At 39.3% G+C, this 21,716-nt stretch overlaps 1 protein-coding gene across 5 annotated transcripts in view; it reads right to left on the reverse strand.

Moving 5' to 3' along the window:
- The window catches only part of frmd4ba (FERM domain containing 4Ba), a 57,431-nt gene that overhangs the window by 24,568 nt on the left and 11,147 nt on the right, over positions 1–21,716 (reverse strand). For 2 of the 5 annotated variants that reach the window (XM_016678334.1, XM_016678335.1), the window contains exons 1-7: positions 12,232–12,792; positions 7,311–7,376; positions 7,078–7,172; positions 6,850–6,942; positions 5,732–5,816; positions 4,387–4,443; positions 4,095–4,117 (exon numbers count right to left, since the gene is read on the reverse strand). In XM_016678334.1, coding sequence (XP_016533820.1) covers positions 4,095–4,117; positions 4,387–4,443; positions 5,732–5,816; positions 6,850–6,942; positions 7,078–7,172; positions 7,311–7,376; positions 12,232–12,393 — 581 coding nt within the window. In that variant the 5' untranslated portion in view covers positions 12,394–12,792. Of the gene's footprint in view, positions 1–4,094; positions 4,118–4,386; positions 4,444–5,731; positions 5,817–6,849; positions 6,943–7,077; positions 7,173–7,310; positions 7,377–12,231; positions 12,793–21,716 lie in introns of those variants that run through there. The other 3 variants (XM_007565601.2, XM_007565602.2, XM_016678336.1) reach the window with 3 other exon arrangements.

Below are 21,716 nucleotides of genomic sequence, written 5' to 3' on the forward strand. Positions count from 1 at the left end.
ATTACTCAACAGGTTGTTGCTAGGTAACCAAAGAGTGAGTGAGTGAGTTAGTTGATGCCACCCACATCAACTAACTCACTGTGAGAAGTTGAGAGCCTAAAGCCTTTCTTCTGCTAACATCCCCCAGAATGCTATGTGGTTCTAGATCGGAGTTCAGTGAAATTGTTGAATATTCAAACTAATTTTCTATTGATATTATATTGATTGGTATACTGTTGCAGATTTATTGTCCAGCTATGTGTGCAGGTATATTATAATAAAGTTCATCCTCTATCTGCTAACTCGTTGCATAAAAACCTGAGGCCAGGATTCTAACGTAGGACTTTCTTGCTGCTAGGCAACAAAGTATTGCAACAAGCCTGATGTAGCTCAGTCAGGATTTTATTGGGCTTTTATCTAACAGGCCACACCAAAGTAGCATGTAATTATGAATTGCAAGAAAATGAAAATGATGGCTTTCAAAGCTTTTACAAATAAAAGTCTGAAAATTATGGAATTTGATTGTATTCAGCACTACTGAGTCAACACCTTAAAGACCCGCCTTCCACTTTAAATGCCGCTGTAAGTCTAACATGAATAGGTTTTGATCTGCAGTCTGCGACTCTTTGGACCTTCCACAACGGCTCTTAAATACTTTATCTAAAACTGATAAATAATTAATATTTTTTAAATATATCTTTATGTATGTTACTTTTCCCAGTTTTTTCATGGGACGTTTGCACTGAACTTCCACAACAGATTGACCCTGCGGGTGTTTTCAAATCAGATAGTTCAGTACACTTGGTTTGATTGGGAACCAAAACTGCAACATTTGCTACATTTTCAGGTGCTGCTGTATCAAACAATCCAAACTAATTGAAAAAGTTGTCCCCCCGCCCCACCTCCGCTCGGCCTGTGGTGGCGCTGCACCAAGAACTACTGAAGGAAACAACACAAAAACCACAGAAGAAGACATGAGAATCCTTCTTTCTTTACAAGAAACTAGATCTACGCTTTTGTTACAACTGTATCAACTTTCCCATTGAAACAAATGTATCCATACTCTTTTTGGAAAGGTTTCAATTTCTAGAACCAAAAACTACAAATACAAATTACAACAAATTTTCTATTGATTTGAGACTCAAACTTTTCTATGAAGTTTGAGTCTTTTTCAAAACTTTAACATTTGCAGCTGTAAACGAGTTTTATTTGGCTGGACTGAGGGCAGGCAGAAATGGCTCTTTGTGTAGTTAAAGTTGCAGACCGGTGATCTAAAGCATAATGTTGCAGATCTGGCTGTTTGTTCACGGTTCTTATCTCAGGCTCCCATTCATTCCTCTTCCCATCAACTCTGAGCAGCGTTTTTAGTTAGTTTTCCTACACATAGAAAGTCTTCCATGTCGACCAAAGAGTTACATTTTGGTCTCAAATCTGCTCAGATGACCGTCTCCTACATGTTTGCTGTGTAAACTGGACTTCTTCTTTCCAATCTTCTGTAAAAGCCACATTTTGGCAATCTGCTAGCAATTAGCTGCATTGGATTAAAGGGGACGGAACACTATTGAAAACCATATTTACTTTTCCATCCCTCTCAGAGGAATGTAGTGATTTGTGTTAGTCTAAAACCTAAATAATTTCATGCAAAGAACAACATTAAAAAGCCAACAACGACAGCTTTGGTTTGGATGGAACCACGCCTTAATGAATTTTACCAGAACACTTGGCGTCTCATCTTTTATTGTGTTTTCAGAGTCTGGACAAAGTGCGGCCCATCCCGACTCCCACATGAAGTGAAAGTTCAGCCGTTACAGGGTGAACCTTTGGAGCTGAGGATGTTACTTTAAAAAAAAAAATAAAATATGCTGAGTGAACACACTACAGGGATGCGTACTAACTACTCACCAGCTCAGTTGTGCTTGTTTAATGAGCACAAGCAGATGCTGCCAAGTTTTTTCCTCTTTGCAGGAGAACAAAAGGCGATAGTGTAACAAGAGGACAAACTGCATTTTCACTTTTGCACATTTCGCCACTCGCGGCTACATGCACAACATTCCTTGCCACGGACAAATGCTTGTGTTTGCATAATGAATATTGAAGCCTTCTGAGGCAGAGAGACAACACGGGTTTGGCTGATCAGCCTGATCACTGTTTACTAATGCCCTTCACTTCTATGATTGGCAAAAGAAAAATACCACCAAACATTATCAGCAGGTCAACTGTGAAAACATCACCATTACTGAACAGGCTGTGGAGGTTTCATACAGACTCTAACACCAGTGTCATCGACCAAATCATGCACACACCGTCCTTTTTGTCCAGACACGTGTCTCCTAAACTGTATGTGGCATTTAGTAAGAGGCTGTGCAACCGCAACGTGTTGAAATCAATTGACTGGACTCCACATGTTGAAGGTGGGATGTGCATTAATAACTCATGGGATCCCTGAGGAAACACAATGTAGAAGTAAGTTTTGGTTTCACAGCTGCAGATTTTTTTTTTCTATTAGAACATCTAGAAATTGACATTTTTATTAATTCTTTGTAACCCTCAACACCCTTTCACATTTTGTCATTTTAAACAACAAATTTCAAAAGTTTGACCAAGGCAAAGTAGTGTTCAATAAATGTGAAAGAAAAATTATTATTACTTATTATTTAAGTACAAATTTGAACACGACAACTAGGCCAGTCATGACAACAAATTTTACTAGACAATAAATTGTCCTTGAAATTATTACAATAAATGTTAATATTGCTTTTAATATTACCATTTTCAAGTGATGTAACGACAATCACATTATACTGCAAATTCGCCATCTCATAGATCAATAAAGTTTCATTTTGTAAACTGGAATTGGAAAATATTTTAAATATACAAAAACTAAAAAAGGATCAAAAACACCAAAGTAAAACAGAAATGGAAATCACACACAACCGAAATCATGAATGAAATTGCCCATCAAAAAATATTAATCACCAGGATAGAAATTGTCAAGCTCCTTTTAATTTATCATGCTATGAATTGGTTTATTGCTTAGCGACTACTTCAGTCTTGAATACTTTTGCAGCCTCTAACCCAGTGGTGCCCAAAGTCGATCCTGAAGGGCCGGCATCCTGCATGTTTTCGTTCTCTCCCTGGTTTAACGCACCTGGATCAAATGAAGGCTCATTAGAGCAATAAGACCAACACTGACATGCTGAGAAGGTTGTTTCTACCATCAGGGAGAGAACTAAAACACACAGGACGCCAGCTCCCAAGGACCGACTTTGGGCACCACTGATCTAACTGGGTTTTTTTCCCCAAGATAGCCCTTTATCAGGCTCGAACAAGCTTCCCATGAACCCTGACCACACATCCTGTCTGTACTAAAAAAAAGAATCCACACAGCATGATGCTGCCACTAAATGTTACACCCTGGAGATGATTGGTTTTCTACAAATATATATGCAGACTACACTCAGTCTGTCACCAAAAGATGTTTTTAAGAAGTGACTGTTAAAATTATACATTTGATCCAATTGTCTTCCACTTTACAACAACGCACTACATCGCATAAAAATCATATTAAAATACACTGGTTTGGGGTTGTAAATGCTGTAAGTTTTTACAATGAATAGACACTTCAAGGGGAGTGAATACTTTCATAAGTCACTGTGGGCATAGTATGTAGACCACAAATAGATGGCAGAGAGCCAACAAGGGATAAGGCTCAATGTCACAAGCCAAAATTAAGGCAATTATTAACTGAGCGCAGGTTTAAGCTACAATGAAATCTGAGCCAGTAAGGTTGTACATTAACAGATAGCTATTACTGATATTACAGAGCGCAGACCAAACACTGCTTCTTTATACACTACACGTACAAATGCATTGGAAATTGTGCAGGGCTTTTGTCTCCACTCTGTAATCCTATTGATTAACAGCATATGTCAATAGTTTTTGTTTGCACATAGTTTTTAAAAAAACTAAATCAACACTGCACAGGGAACCTTTTGCCTAATTAAAGGTAACATGCTTATTTAACAGGAAAACTTATTCATACTTTGTTTAATACAAATGAAACGTGGCTGTAAATGCATTCAAAATTATGAAAGGGGAAAATAAGAATTTCTTACCTGGAATAATCTCCTTTGGCCTCCTTTAAAAAATAGGAATAATTCAGTGAGTGAAGACAGGATTAAACAGCACTTTACCAGTAAAAAGCTCGAACGTGTTTGTGTTTTCCTATCCTTTCTTTTCTAAAGGAATAGCTCCAAGTCCTGTGAGAGGAGTTAACCGACTAGAGACCCCCAACAGACAAACGTTTTCAAATGTTTCGTCCGTCCTCTTTCACATTGAAGGGGGTGAGTGACATTACGACCAAGAGAGGTTGCGACAAAAAAAACAAACAAAAAAACTCTTTCTTACCTGCAATGCGAAAGCGGCTAACTTGAAAACATGTTCGCTCTCCACTTCAATGGTTTCCTGTCGGGAAAGGAGGCGAAAAACAGCAAGCTTTTTAAAAACACACACACACAGCGCTGACTGTCTCAAACACTTGACTCGAGAGAAAACCCTCCCGTCCCATACTTCGAGACCGTACCTCGGTCCCACCGTTACCGACTGAACCACCGCTGCAGGAACATTTCGGTGTTTCATGCGGCTATGAAGACGTTTTAACTGTCTCTTCTCTTCTTTTGAGTTATCTTGGAATTACAAATAAAAAAATGAAATCCACAATGCGGGACAGACGGACTAGTTTAAGGTTCTGCTCAGAGTTAAAGCCCCCTCGGTAAAGTGGTACGGTCCCTAAGCAGGTTCAACAGTCTCCGTCTCCCATGGTGACCAGTCAGCTCTCCCCGCGAAAAAAACTGCACACCCTACAACGTTTGATCTCATGCTGCCTTCACGTGCGTCTCGTAAAAGTTTTATTTCCACTTACTAAGGATTAATTATCGACAATCCAAACCAGAAACGTTTACTTGCGTTTCCTCTTAACTTTCTAAAGTTTATATTGTTGCACCTTTCAGACTTTAGAGCGTAATCTTTACTTTCTACTTTACTAAAAAAAAAGCAAACTACTATAAAATCTCTCGAACCTTAAATGCAGCACCCAATTGCAACAAGAAAGCATAGTATTTAGTAATAATTTTGAGAAACTTTGTAAACACTTTTTAAAGAGCAATTCCTGAGACAAATGCTTAATTATTTAATAATGAAGATCCATCTTAAAATTTTGTATGAGTTTATTTGGTAGGAGTTCACAAGTTTCTTTCTTCTTCCTACTCCTTTTTGAGCATGTTAATTGTAGTACAAAAATATGTATCTTTTGCATTCCTAGTTCATGTGTGTGATTTTATATTTCTTTCATGTTTGAAATAAATTGGTAACTTCACTTCATGATTTGGAAGTGAAAGACGTCCATTGGAATTATATACCTGAAGTCGAATGGTTTTAAAAAAACTATAACCAACCAGGAATAATAAAACAAGTAATATTTGGATTGAAATAAATGCCTTTTAGTTAATTCTCAAGTGAAATAACCATATTGTAGAAAAAGATAACAAACATATTATATCTAATTTGTTGACAGACGAGGTCAAAGAATCCAAAGTCTTACTCAAAGTAGCTAATGCTAACTTGCGCTAAATTATCAATAATTTCACAGGGCACCCACCCAAAAAGATTATTAGCACAATGACATTTAATTAAAAAAATATTCCACATTAAACAAACATAACAGATAAATGTCACACTGCTTTAAATCACTTACATTAAACACTAAAGATTTAGCGTTTAAGAAGAAAAGCTCCACAGTCGTATTCTCTTTCAACAGGGTGATCTTCTCAACATAAAACCTGCAAAGATATTTTTTTATCAGCAAAACAACAACAAAAATTAATAAATAAAAGATCAGTTTTCATCTATGTGCAAGTGTTTATTCACAGATCCACAGATCATCTTGTTTAAATCTGGCCGCATTGTTTGGGAATCTAACAGGAAGACATTCATTGTGCTACATCACCGCCACCTGCTGGTTGATTGATGTTACTGATCTCAAAGGAGCACTACCTTGTTTACTGGCACTTGTAGAGGAAAGAGGTTAGTTTGGGGAGTTGATCTATGAAGGGATTCATATATTTTTGACTATTTAAAAAGAAGTACTAGACACCTTCATAAATTTAAAAATTTATACAGTTATTTACTCATATATGTATTTTTTTTTCTTCATATTGTGCCATTTTTTAGTGTAAATCACGTCTGTCATCCCAATGTACTTTATTGGGGTTACACAGTGAAAAAAGTAAACCAGTAAGCTCTGTTTCAAGTAGACAAATTAAGTTTTAATTCGATTACATGTAAGAAATTAACTCAATTCTTTTAAGTCGTTGCTCCATTCTCTTTTTCTCAGTCCGACACCAAGTCAAAGTGCTCCCACCGCCAGTTTCCAAAATAGGACTACCGTGTTCAGGGTGGTGCGCAGTGTTAGTTTTTTGTTGCTGTTGTTTTTTTGTTTTATTTTGTTTTTTGTTTTGCTACTCTGGTAGCAAAAAAAAAATATATAAAAAAAATAAGCCAGATTTTTGGCTTATCCTGCTGGTTCTTCCACCACACTTTTCAAATTTCTATTTGTAAAAAAAAAAAAAGAGTTGAAAACCATATATTGCGTTGAGCCATCGTAAAGTTCAAAGAATAGAAATAAGTCTGCAGCCCACCATGTGGCTCACATCTCAGGAGTCTACTCTGAAGGTGAACCTGATTTCATCACGCAGTCTCTACACTACTGTACTACTGTGCTCAAAGTTTTTTGACGAACAGAACGGCACATCTTTTTTGCCTAAGCATCCAATTGGTTCACATTTGGCAAGCTCTGAGAGTAATAACACTCACCTCACAAGAAACTTGATTTCCAGTGGCCCCGATGTCTTGGAGAAGGCATGATCAAGCACTTTACGATCCAGCTGGAGCCAGTTACTCTGGCCACTGAGCAGCAATAAAATAATAGATCACATATCACGCTACGCTGCTACCTCAGCCTCCTTCCTCCTTCCCGTTTCTGATTAAAGGAAATTCAAACGCCCTACTCGTATCATTTCAAATGCGATGAAACCGACTCACTTGTCGTCTACGAAGCACAAGCCGAAGTATTCCTTCTCCTTCAGGTTGAAGTGAGACGCCACCAGGTCCAGTAGCTCCCGAGACAACAGCTTCGGCTGCGGGGTCCGGGGGCAAAATAAAAGGGAAGCAGAAAACAAAGGAAGGAAAACAGATCGCCATGTGTGAGAGAGCCAAAGTCCCGGTCAACCAAACCATTTCCCCTGAAAAAGAACCGAAAGTACGAAGCTGTATACCTGAACCAGCAGCTCCAGCTTCCTGCCGTCGAGGAGGTGAATCTGACACACACGACCTTCGGTCATCTATAAAGGAAGTACAAAAAAAGAAAAATAATCCACTGAAATCATTTCTATAAAGTAATCTCTAGTTTTCTCTAGAGATGTGGTTTTAAACTTTTTAAACCTCAAAAATGTGATATTTGTCTTCCAGATCACAAGTCGATTTTACACATTTTCATCGTCGTCCTCTTGCTAAGAGACAAAACGGAAACACAACGCCATCCTGCTCCAGTGATTCACCGGATTTCCATTGTACTGTCGGCAATTAAAAGTTTTAGGTTACACTCTGCCACAATTAGCAGAAACAACCGATGTTAGGCTTTTCTAGGATCCAGGTCGATTCATATCCATGCAATTCCATTTTGTCCCTTTCTACCTTAAATTTATTCCTGTAAACAAAACTTTGTACATCTGTTTACAAAAACGCTGCATATCAGTTCTGTGGGCAGTTACAGATTCTTGATGAAACAGGAAACAAAACAGAATGCTGAATTCTTTTATAAAATTTTAATTAATTGCATAATTCTTTCTGGAGTCTTTGCATTCAAACCTAATTTTTTTTTTAAATTTTAGATCTGATACCCATATAGGACAGTCAAATTTAATAAAATATGACGAAATATGACTTTTAATCAAAGCAAAACAGGTCAGACCAACCAGCAGATGTCATTAAATCAAGACCTATGACTACAGTTTTCCATCCATCCATCCATCCATCCATCCATCCATCCATCCATCCATCCATCCATCCATCCATCCATACATCCATCCATCCATCCATCCATCCATACAGGACCAGACTTAACAGGATGTGGGCCCCGGGACAGGAGTCAGTTTCAGTGCCCTATCCACTAAAGAAAAAATATTTTTCTAAGGCAAATTACAGTATTTACATTATTAGATAGTCCCATACATCAGCAAGTATGAACTGATGATGCATTGTAGGTTTACTAACTTCATGTTGTCTCAAAAGAAATCGACTATAGCTTCATAATTGAAGGTGGTTCAGTGCTTTCTTAGTGATTCCAGTTTATTTCTCGTGTCTAGTCCTCTTAAATACTCTAATTTTAATACGTTTCTTATGTTTAGTCGTTTGTTAATGTTAGATTCATTTCCTAGTCCCCAGCGTGTCTTCTGTTGCTCCCCTGTCACTTCCTCTTTCTCTCTCTCTCCTCAATCTGCTTCCTGCTCATCAGTCCAGGTCTTTTGTTTCAGCATTCACCCTCACAGTATTCAAACCCTTCTCCTGCTGACGCTCCTTGCTGGTTCCTCCTGTTTAATCCAGTTTCAGTTTTCTTTGTGTGCGTCTGGCTGTCTGTAACTTTTGGTTATCATCATTATTTTCATTGCTACTCCATGTCTCTGCCTCTCTGCCTATGGGTCTACTTCAACCACCATCAAAGATCTCTGACCTGCTGTTTATAAATATTTTCTTAGGCAAATTTTATTTTCATTTGGTACCCATAAAGTTGTCTGCCGTCTCTGAATGTGTGCGCTGTGTCTGTTAATTTTCTGACGTCAGTGAAAAACACAGTGTTAAGCCAATTGGTTTTTAGTGCTGGAAAGTCATGGCTACAATGAAGTCCAGCTACTTCAACCACAAGGCCAGAGGACGCCCTGTTAATTGTTATTTTGTAAGCTTAATCTTCCCAGAGTGTGTTTAAGTGCCATAGCAACGCTGTCATTTCACTTTTAACAGCAGCACAAGCTGCTTTCCCACTTTGTTGGGTTTTTTTATTGCCCTGAACCGCAACAAAAGACATCTCTGCGAGCAGCGTTCGACAACACGACAGAGGTCACGGTCACGCCAAGTTAGCATGATGCTAACTGTTAGCTCGGAAAGCTGCACAGGCTGAGAGCTCCTAAGCTTTAACTCTGTGTTTCACAGGAGAAAAGAAAAAGTGTCTCTAATAAAATTAGCAAGAACAAAAAACCTAAATGGAAACTAATAGCCTCTATGTACTTTTGGAGAAGGAGACAAAGGTCATGAGTCAACAGAATGATTTCAAGCTAATCGCCAACAACAAAGTGTTTTCAAAGTCATTTTGTGACTCAGAATTGCAAGCTGATGTAACTAAGCATACAGTGTGAAAATATTCACACCAACTGAACCTTTCCAAATGTTGTCACATAATAACCACAAATATCAAGATATTTTATTTGTACGCCCAATTTTATGCAATAAATCAACACAAAGTAACACATAAAAAATGACGTGGCGACTACCAGACAGCTTTTAAAAAAACAACAAAAAAAAAAAAACATACCCCTTCATTCTGAGACTCTAAAATTATCCCAACTGCAATGAATTAATTCTGCACTCTATAAATGTGCCCTTTATGGTAGAGTGTCATAAAGAAAGCCATTGAGAATGCTTCTTGAAAGTTTAAAATCTTCCCAAAATGCAAAACATGGCAGAAAACTAGCACTGCACAGAGCACCCCATCTCAATGGTGAAACATAATTTTTTATGTGGGGATGCTTTTCTTTAGCAGGGCACAGGAAAGCTGGGTACATCTTTAGAGCTGATTCTCTAAAGATAGATGGAGCTAAATAACATCTTGGATATCTTGGAAGAAAGCCTGTAAAGAGGCTGCGAAACACTTTAGAAGTCTTTTTTAGAAATCTTACCAAGTTTCTAGAGCAACTATTTTAGTATTCTTGAAATAAAACAAAACTTACAAGAAACTTTTTAACAAGATATAGGACCTTGTTTTAAGTAAATAATGCCTTAATATTGAATACTAGCTCCACTAGCAGGTTATTTAACTTATAACCAGATATTTTTCCCATGGGTGAGACTGGGTCACATTATCATATTATAGTCAAGAATATTTGTTTTCCAAATACGTCTGTTGGTGAAGAAGAATATAAGCCTAACATTTAAGCTACATGAAACCTTTCCTGATATTTTACTTTCAAATTGTCCTTCCAGTAGAGGGGAATAACTTTGTACAGTAAATGTTGAAGAGAAACTCAAGTAGACAACGTGTCCCTCCACTCTGGCTTAGGCTGCCTCTATCACTTTGATGTAAAGAAACCGCACAGCGAGTTTCACCTGAGCAACACACTTAAAAGCCGCAGGTACAGCCGGACCGCTCGTTTGTGTCCTCTGATCTAAAGGCGGTAACAAATTCAACAGTTTCTGTCAGAGACCTGTTGTGTACCTTTGCTAGTGGAAGTTATAGCTAGAACAGCTCCGACAGTCTTTATTATTCATTATAAATTTTTCATTCTCTTAAGAATGTAGAGCTAATTAAATGATCTAAACAAGACCTTAAAGTGGTTCCAGTTTCTCTCGATGGCCAACCTGTTGAAACTGTGGCAAATTTGGCTCGTTCCTGGACAGTCAACTCAACTTTGCTGAAAACACTGACTACATTTTGAAGAACTGTTCTCAGAGACTCTACCTTTTGAGAAGACTTAGTGATCATGGGGTGACCCAACTAGACTCTAGTTGGGGCACCCCTATGTCTTGAATTTGGGGGGGGAATCATATTTTATTTATCACTACAGAAGGGTTCAGTGAATGCGCATATGAAACTGGTGGGTTCGGTACCTCAAAAAAGGTTAAGAACCACTGCTCTAGAATCACTCAGCAGGCTAAAACATACTGTAAAAAGGTGATTGTTCTGTAGATGGGTTTCTGTGCAGATTAACCAATCAACTGTTTGGGTTTTTCCTTTATGGTACATAGAAGCAGTTTAAATTATTTTATTACATACTTTACCATGGGAAGCAAAAACTAATGTAAAAAAAAAATACATTTAGGTGAATAATCAAAATTTTAATTACACTTACAAAGTCAATTAACATACAAATGACTAATTAATATAATAAACAAAAGTAGGCCTAGGAGAGAGCCTTGGGGAACCTCACTGATTATTGGTGATGCTTGGCGTCTAAACTGTTAACTGAACATACTGAATACATTCTTATGAACAGTTTCCAGTGAGTGGTAGGTAAGGCACCAGTCAGTGCTGTTTTGTATGCTATTTTGTCAGTTTCTGTTGTAAAAGTGGCCCATACAATTAACCTTTTCCACACCCCGTTTAGTTGTAGATCCATAGGACGATGGTACTGTAGGGTTAGGGTGGAGCTACTGGTGTCACAACACAGTCTATTGATTGGGGAGCAATAAAACTTTGATGCTTGCCACAAGAACGAGACATACCAGTGCGTCAGTGATAGTTCAACGCTCTCCGGAATATGGCGGACCATTAAATAGCTTACCGACCAAGCAAACCCGTGCCGTACTGCTCAGAGGAAACAAGTTTTAAGGGAACCAAATTAAGCAGACATATCAAGAGCCACTGATTCCCGACCTCTTCATAGAAATATTGTAAGAGATTTCTTAAATTCTCTTTTCCCTACTTTTAATTTATCCTGTCCTAAAACAAACACCTTGATGATATGCAGCTTCAGGTGGTGCTTTTAGCAGGCAACATGCTGGCAAAGTTCTTAGACTATGTGATGATGGTTTTGTCACACGATTAAGAACGAAACAGAGAGAGCTCTTGACTCTCAGGTGAGGTGTTTCAGTATCGACGCGTTTCAAAGTTCCCCTTTTCAGCCATGCAGACAGTGAGATCAAACAACATTTCGTGCTGCTTTTCAAATGACTGCCATATGTGCAAGGCAGAGGGACTCTTGTTAAAAAAAAAGAAAAGAAGAGAAAAATCTGGTTTTGTGACTCAACCGGAGGAAGCCTGGTCCTCATAACAATAAACACAGCACACAATTATGAGCCATGACAGAAAAAAGAAGAGGAAAACAACAGTGGCTGATTCGAGGAAAGTTAAGCAATAAGAACGTAATTTGTGACAAAACTAAAAAAGATGCTTGTCACAATTTTCTTGCCCTAAGAGGTGAACGTTACCTGGTAGCATTTTCCTATCCTGAACCAGGACTCCAAGAGGCGCCTGCATGGGATCAGCCCACGACTGTACCACGTCCTCAGCGTCTCGTGCGCCAGGCTCCAGACGAGCTGGCTCCCCGACGCCACCAAGTCTTCCAGTCCACGTATGATGCGCACGGCCATGCCTGCCCCCCTGTAGTCTCCTCTCTTGGCCGGACTGCGTCTACCCCTCTAGCAACGGGACCTCATGATGTCTTCAGGAACAAGTCAATCCATGGACCGCTTTGTTTTGCTTTGAAGCAACAAGCTGCAAGGAGCATCCACACACTGGTCTACTATGTCTCCCAAGCTGATGTAATGTCAGTGTGAGTCGGCGCTCTGGAGAGGCTGGAGCGGAGTAGTGCGCCTTAGGCTCGGTCCTGGGCCCCGGTCCAAAACACTGCCTCAGAGTGCAGGGGAGGGCAGGACAGAACAGAACCAAGAGGCCCACTGCCGCAAAATCTCCGTCTGCCCCTCCACGTTTAAGAAAGAAGAAGAAGAAAAAAAAACCTCAAACACTGACCGCACAGAAACAAACGTCCAGACTTCTACACCCAACACATTTAGCGGTCGAATTGCAGAGGGTGTTTGTACGTTACGTCTCCGTAAATGACAAACGTTTCTCCACCTTTTTTTCCCCCCCCCATTTTATTTCAGTGTTTAAATGTCATTGTCTGCACAGGGTGTGGGGCTGATTTCCTGAGCAGAGCAGACCAGACGTTCCCACCCGTTGTGTTGTGAGGCAGCACTAAAAATAATTGCTTTTGTCTGAGCCAGCAGATAGAACTGACATGGCAAAAAAAACAAAAAAAAAACCAACAAAAAACAACAAAGTGAAACTACGAGGCAGGAAAACACACACATACACACACGCACAGGGGAACGTCTTTCTCTGCAAAGCTGCAGATCGCAGACCACCTGATTCAGCTAAAACAAGTTACAGGAACGCCAGTGGGACGGAGCGGCTCATCTGGAAACTATATCTGCCGGTTTGTTTACGTGAGCCTCAGACTCAAAGAGAGTTTAAGAATCTAAACAACGTTTAATGGAACGTGATGTGTTGGAAATATTCACTCTTCCAGTTCACATGGATGGATGGATGGATGGATGGATGGATGGATGGATGGATGGATGGACGGACGGACGGATGGATGGATGGATGCTAGGGGGCTTCAAATGACAGTAACCCAGGGCCTCAATTTTGTCAAAAGGGGGCGGTAAAGATTTTTCTTTTCTTTTTTTCAAACATTACACTTTATATTGCACTCATAGGCCCAGATTGTGAGTTTTATTATGTATCATTTTTATGAGTATAAATAATTTTAAATGTTTGAAAATTATGAAGTTGTAGTTGATTTTATTGAGAACAATATGGTGTTATCGGCTAGAAAGCATATTAAACCTGCATCAAGGTATCAGCTTGTACTTGCTGATGTTTAGGGCTACCTAAGAATTTACTATAATTTGCATTAGAAAAATATTTTTTGTAAGTGGATAGGGGACCAAAACTGGTTGCAGCCCAGGAGCCCACATCCTAGTAAATCTGGCCATGGATGGATGGATGGATGAATGGATGGATGGATGGATGGATGGATGGATGGATGGATGAATGGATGGATGGATGGATGGATGAATGGATGGATGGATGGATGGATGGATGGAAGGTTCTGAAAAGGACAACAGGAATAGCCTAGAATCGATAGTAAATATGTGCCATCAGAATTTGAATTAAAAATGCCTCTGAAATTTGAATGTTGCATATCTGCACTTACTCCAATCTAAAAGAATTTTCATCGTCATTATTTGTACATGGTTGTAATTTTCATTTGTTAAAAAAATCACATATTTACTTCCATAAAAGCCTTACTGAAACTAAAGACTGAAAATTTGCTTCATAAGTTGATAAATCCATACTTAGCCCGTCAGAATAAAGTATTCATCCAAATCCCTAACACATTCAACCAAACAGCTCTATGCTGAGGTTGGAAATTAAGTACTCCGCCTACAATAGATGTAGAGAGGCCACATAAATCTAGACATCTTGGTTTTTCATTGTAAACATAAAAAAATCTTTTCTGTAGCAAAGAGGCCCTATAAGCCTTTAAATAAAAAAAGTTTGGCAAGAAGAAACAAAAACATACAGCAACTTTGTAGCTTACCAATAAACATCAGGCGTGCTGGGAAATTAATTAATTTTGCCAGTGGAGACAGCCTTCGTGGGGCTGAGCTAGTTTACAAAGAGGAAAGAGGGTAAAACTTTCAATCTCAAGATGTTCAAAGCTCATAGACAGCCGGAAAAAACTGGCATTTTTTGATGGAGCAAAAGGCAATTCTACAAGTTATTGGCTCACAGGCCTAAGCGCAAATTTTCACTTCACTTTGCAGATTTTTATTTAACAAAATGCAATCATTTAATCTTTCTCATCTTACTTTACAATTATACACAACTTTGCATTGTTGTTCTGTCACAAAAATTTCAACAATATGAACTAAAGTTTAACATAACGTGACAAAAATGTGGAAAAAGCCAAAGGAAGACAAATACTTTTACAAGTTAATGCACTTATATCCTAGTTCAAACCCTCTGAATATCTTCTGACACCACCCATTGTCTTTGCATGTGATTATACAGGCTGTTTCTCAGCCTCTTGTTGTCTCGAGCCTGGCACAGAAGCAGTCAGCACTATGACTTCACGCTGTAGTGATCCTTACTTTTGTGATTAGAGTGTCAACACATAAGTCACTCATTTAAAGGGACAATGTTATGTAAAATCCACTTTTTTTCAGCTTTACAGTTCTAATGTTATCCCCTCATCAAAAACATCAAAACAAAGCAGACCTCCAGTGCTGCTTCATTTCTTTCCTGCATGTTTGAGAAATTTTTAATCTCGATGGCAACCATTCAGCTGCGCAAAAAAGCCTGGGTGGAGCTATTTCCGCCTTTGAGGCGTGTCTCCTCCCCAGAGCTGCAGTTTCCGAACTTCTGTCCTTCTGCGTCAGAGAGCAGCCCTCACCCGAGTCAGCTCCTTCAGACTAGCCAGCAGCAATTAGCAAACACCCGGTGGAACTGCACATCAGCAGAGCTCATTATGCTAGCTAATTCTCAGTGTAACGCTGGTTAAAAAAATAAAAAATAAAATAAAAAAACATTGTTAAAGGATTAATAGAAGAGTCATGTTGTGATGACTTCCTGAAGGAAGTTTCAGAAAGAGCTGGAGTTTCTTAAAGAGACAGCAATTTCAACGTGTTAAATTACAAAGTCATATTTATATTTGATAAATATATATAGCATTTTTACAACAACTGAAGGTAACATAGCTACTTGATAGAGATATAAAATGTCACTATGAAAAAACATAATACTGTCCCTTTAAAGGCTACAAATGTCCGTAAACTATTTTCAAAGGACTTTATAATGAGAAGGATGAGGTGGAGTTGTTCAGATTTTGATTCTGTAATTCTGCAGTACCCTCGTTCTGCCAGTAGGTGGGGAAATTGAGTGTCAGAACATATTCCCTCTTTGTCCCCGAGGGACAAAGAGGGAATATGTTGAGTGAAAATTGAACAATTGTGTCTAGAGTGTTTCCCCATGTTCCCTGTTTCAACTATTAATAGGGCTTCGCGTCACTTGTGACTCAAACTGAAGGCTTAACTCAGAAAATGACCTCCAGGTTTTGCTCCGTTCTGTCCCAGAGGTTCAGAGTTAATAGGTCTGACTCTGCTGGGAATGCAAGGCGGGAGGACGACACCAGCGGAAGCAACCGTGCTGCAAATATCATCAGTTTATCATCCCGGGGCCATTTTTCAACATCGAATGCCAATTACCCTGCATAATTGCTGTCTGATTAATCGTCTAAGTAGGGAGGGGAAAGGCCTCCTGGTGAATGCAAGCAACATCGAAGAGCTAGAAAAAAAAACGTGGAGGGGTGTGGAGGGGCGGGTGGGTGAGGGTGTTGGCAGAGACAGCTGTCATCCACACGGGTCTTGCAGCTGACGAGCTATATGCCGCATACTGAGACTGCAGCTGACCCGCTGAATGGAAGACATTCTGCGACTGTATGCCTGACACAAACACGCCTGCAGAGCAAGTCCTAAGCACGGCAACGCGCACGCATGCCTGTCGTGCCTCCTGCGGGTGGACACAGCTGTCAGAGATTATGATACTCTCCCCCCAAGGAGGATGATTTGTACTCATACATCATGGATGAACTGTTAGATTAAGCTCATAAAACATGAATCAAGCCTATCATTGGTTTTTTCATGGCTGCATTGCCTTTGTGGTATCCTGAAAAAGTATGAACTATTCTATCTGGTATTATTAGTAAGCCTGACGTTAACGATTATTTTAGTTGCAGATTAATCAATTGATTATTTTTGACGATTAACCGATTAATCGGCTAAGAAAATTGGGACATTTTGTAGATATTTAATTTAAGCCTTTTTTCTTTTGCAATACTAGAAATACATAAAAATGCAAATAAACAATTAAATTCCTGTTTTAAATAAGAAAATTAGCATTTTATTGCCTAAAATATAATAATAAGAAGATAATCACATATTTTAATTTAATCTTAAATGCAAAACATACATGTTTGTTGCACACTTTTGGATTAATTACTGCTCTGAATGTGCTGTTCTTTCAGCCATGTATTTATTAGAACAAAACAAATCAAGAAGAACTAGTTGATCCGTCGTGTCTTATGGCCCAAAGCCATTTGAAAGCCTGTTAGCATCAGTTTGCTGCCGAACAAGCAGACAAAAATTTTCCCCCACATCTGCTGAGGAAACGGGAAAGTGTTTTAATCGCAGCCAATTAACACCATGTGATTAAGCTCCTTTTGAGGAGTGAATGGAGGCACTGAGGAGCTCATTGTGTGAGGTACAGTCAGGCTCGGCTTTGTGTGGCTAGGCAGGAGGTGGGAAAAAGAAATTAAAGGCAGGAAAAGTGGCTGCCACCATCCACCTATAGCCCCATCGTTGGTGTCTGGGGGGGTTTATCTCCCCCTGTTGGGTTCTCTTGTGGCACACGACGGCGCTCAGGGAGCACCCTGGAGGCCAGAGGCCGTGACTAACCGTATGTGTGCATAACCCAGATGCTATGAAGAGTAGGAGGTCAAAGAGGGGGAGGATTCTGGGATGGGGGGGTTACAGAGGCTGCGTTGTCAGCCAACAACTCCGCACTTGTCTGAAGTTACAAACCGCTGGTCCCCAGATTAGATGCTTCTAATCTAGGGATTAGAAGTAAAAAACTATGTCGGAACATTTGTAATATCATATCTGAGTCGCCAGAAACATGTGTTGCCTGTAAAATTAAGATACTGTTGTCCAAAAGAGAAGTTCCCAGAAAATCAGACTGGAGACAGTCAACTAAAAATGGGCTTGAGTTCTGGACAAAAATATATAATGTATATTAGAGATGCACAGAGAAGTGGGTCACTTCACGGATGAAGCTAAATTTCACTTTGACTGACCTGTCAGAAATTCACAAATCCAATCTTTTACCAAAGCTACAAATACTGTACCTAAGTACTACCAGGCCACGCAAGCAATCAGTGTTGATGTTATTACTGGGGAAAAGACTCAAAAGCCCCTTTCAGATCATAATTCTGTTCTACACATGTGCTTTACACTAAAAAGTCCTGATATAGACTAGAGGGGTGGGTTGAAGTCAACATGGGGAGTTTAGAGAAAACCACTTAGATCTGTAAAGAGAAATCCTTTAGATTCTTCTCATCACCTATGGTAACTTGTGTCAAATGATGCCTTAGGCTACGTTCGCACAGCAGTTCTTGATGCTCAATTCTGATTTTTTGCTGAAATCACATCTCTTTTGCATGTTCGTAGATATGACTGAATGATGTGACCACAATCAGACTTCAGTGTGAGCAGTTTACGACCCCAAAGCGACCGGCATCCACGGAAGAAGAACGTAGCTCTCTGTTTACGGAAGTAATAATGAATTTATGGATCAATTTTTAAATTAGTCAGAGCTAACTGCATTGTCACAAGATCATAGCAGCACAAAGGAAGCTAATAAAAAGAAAGTACAACAAATAAAGATGATATTTCGTGGCTCATTCGCTGTGGAGAAATCTGTTCGGATGCATAATCAGAGCCAAGAGCAGTGGGATTGTGATGCGATGCACTTCAGTGACGCAAAACTGTCACAACATTTCAAAACTATCATTTTCAGCCACTGTTTGCTTCCGTATTTACCATGTCTGACTTCTTCTGGTGACAAATTATGATGCGTGTGGGTAACAAAGTCCTCAGGGAATTCCCCAGGTATCTCTGGCCTTTGATTTCATTGTCTCAAATGCTCTGAAAGCACACAGCCTGTGTGTGATCACACCAAAGTCAACTTGTATGACATACAAGGACATTAGGAGACATTGGGAGGGGCAGTGTTGGGTTTTTATGGTGAAATCATGATTGAAAGGAAAAAGTTGATTTAGTTTTTGGGGTTTTTTCGGTTTCCGTAAAATGTTTAGAGGTAAAAAGAAAAAGAAAAAATGCTATTCATTCAGGCTAAATTCAATACTTTTTGCAGTTTGAATTGTTTTGTACCTAATTTTTGGCGGGTTTGAAAAGGAGCCGACTGTCACAAGACCCCTGGGGGACGTTTCATTGAATTGGTGAAGGGGCATTTTGACCCGGAGTCAACATCATTGGATATTAGAGAGAAACCAAATTTATTATTTGAGCCTTCAGACTTTGTTGGAAATTACAGCGTTAAGGCATCTGTCTTCTCCTTGAATGCACATAGAGGCTGTTGTTTACAGCTGCTAATGCTTGCCATGCTAAATCACGCTAAGGGTAGCTTAAAACATCAACTTCAAATCACCATGTATCAAAAAAATAAAATTACTGGTGCATAAGCCTGTCACACTAAGCAGTAAGTCAGTTAGTCGGATGATAAATTATAAGGAGCTTGATCATTTCCATGCCAATGATTAATAGTTTTGCAGTGTTAATTTGTTTACAGAGACATCATAATCCATTGTATTCAACGTATTTTTTGGAAGGACTACTACTCTCTACTCTAATTAATAGAAGTAATTTCCCTGAAGATTCATGCGTGTTTAGAGATGTTAAAAGTCCATTTCATATTTCTACATAACTGGAAACCCTAAATCTATTCTGCGGTCATAGTCCCTGATTAGCGGAGTCAAGGCAGTCGATCATATCTGCGCTTCTGAAAGCCTCTGGCTTATCACTCTCAATCCAATTTACTGAACATATAATCACATCACTTACATGGCCTTATCTGACCACATATGGCACATGTGCGTATGAGACACCGCAACAGATGTCGGGAGTTTTCAGGCCCTGCGCTCCAAAGGCACACTACAGAACTACTGTGACTCCCACAGTGAATCTCACTTTAAAACTGGGATTCGCTGTCTTTTAGGGATAGTTAGCACTTTCCCCATCAGTGTTTGGCCACCGGTGTGCTTGACAAGTTCTGTTTATATCCTGGTGAGTGAACACAAAAGCTTTCACCAAGCCACTGTCGCATCGAGAGCCGCTGAGGTTCACAAACGTAGGTAGAAAGCTTGAAAACAGAACATCTGTTCCTGCTTTCCTGTCACTGCGATGTTTTATTCAGTCAAATTGCTGCTTACATATTCACTCATTCCTGAAACAGCTGCTGCACCGCCAATGGGCAACATTCCTTATGGCTTTGCAATGTTGCGTCGGTTGCAAAGTAATCCACATTTATTGTTGCAACCAGTTTAAATAATAAAAATATAATACTGTAAAGACAAAGCTGTTTTTATGAACATGCCCTCCAGCAGACGTTTTCGCAGATGTTTTACTCGAGTAGCAATAACTCAATTGCGCAATGAAGAGAAGCAATTTATCTAGAAAGCTTCTTCAAACTCAACTTATCTCTAAAATGTGAATAAAAAATAAAAGGTGAACGCTGCCACACTTAAAAACATTCTGATGACAAAACCCATGCGGTCCAGTGAAAAAGTATTTTTCATCTTACAGATTTATTAGATTTTTGCTGCGTAGATGTTAGCTTGGCTGTTGCCTTCCTATGAAATTTCACTGAACATTAACAACCCATCGGACCAACAGCGTACCATGGCGTTGTGATGGTCTGAACTCAAACATACTCCAGTCCAATTGAATTAAAACAGCCGCATTAAAAAAAAGAAAAAGAAGAAAAGATTCTCATTATTGACTTGACAGTCCTCATTAGTACAACAAACACGACCCTAGCTTGGGGACACTCGGTATCATTTTTCTTCCATGTGTGCTGGACACCTGCTCTAATTCGCCCTGGCCACCATCTACAGATCAGCTTTCTATTCCAGTCTCCACACATTATAAAGACATTATTCATTTCTGACTGATGATGCCTCACCATGGTTAAAGAGAGTCACATTACTGGCTTTGCTGCGGTAATGTAACACCGGCGGTTGCCTAGCATGTACCGACTTGTACAGTTGGACAGTCCCATATGCATATAGGTTGGCTTCTAGCTCCAAGGCATATGGTTTAAACACCAGTAACATTGTGCATGGTAAGATTCCACCACTTAAAACTTCCTGCATTTATATAAAGGAGATAATGCAGGACTATATCTGGTTCAGAGAGCATAGATTTACCCCTCCCTTGCCAACCTTCCTACTTCTCAGTGAGTATCTAAGCATAAGGTGGCGAATTCGCACAAAGTTTTGACCTATAAAAATGGATTTGAAGACGTTTCTGGTATTAAAAAATCACAGATAGCCATGGTTGGACTACTAGAAGAGGACGAAATATTGGTCTTTTTGAAGTAACGCTGTTCTGTCAACAAGCTGCTTATGTCAGCTTTCAGCCACACTCCTTCTGGCTTATGCTAGTCTGCAAAATGGCGACAAGAGTTGGGAGAAAACACCAGAGTCAGCTGATTGTTCAACAATAATTGATTCCATTTTTTGAAAATTGTATCTTCTGTTCAGTATTCAGTATTCATTACCCAATAGATGTATACATAATCACAATACAATATTGACCTTTTGAATTCTGCACCTAAAAACTAAGCAAAGTATGAAAAACTACTATTGGAACTAATAAAACCTAACCTGAAACTAAACAATGTTTAACCAATAAAAACACACTCTAATAACCAACTAAAACAAACTGAATTAGATAAACCAAAAGTCACAATGAAATAAAACTAAACTATGATGGAAAACCCAGAAGTGTTAACGGAAATATCAAGACGGTTGTGTCACAGCAAACTGAAATGCGCTGCTGACACCATACCGCACCGTAGTTTCAACTTTTCCACCGTATTACTTTATATATAATGAGAACACATCGTGAACGACATATCCGATACATCACCGGACTCAGCGTTTCACAAATGAGTTTGATTTCTTTACGTTTGCACTGAGATGAAAAGATATTCCAGCATGCATGAGAAAATGAGAAACAGTGTGACAGCAGCTTTGGTATTTACAGTAAAG

Source organism: Poecilia formosa, unplaced genomic scaffold (genome assembly GCF_000485575.1).
Source record: "Poecilia formosa unplaced genomic scaffold, Poecilia_formosa-5.1.2 Scaffold180, whole genome shotgun sequence".
NCBI classification, from domain to species: Eukaryota; Metazoa; Chordata; class Actinopteri; order Cyprinodontiformes; family Poeciliidae; genus Poecilia; species Poecilia formosa.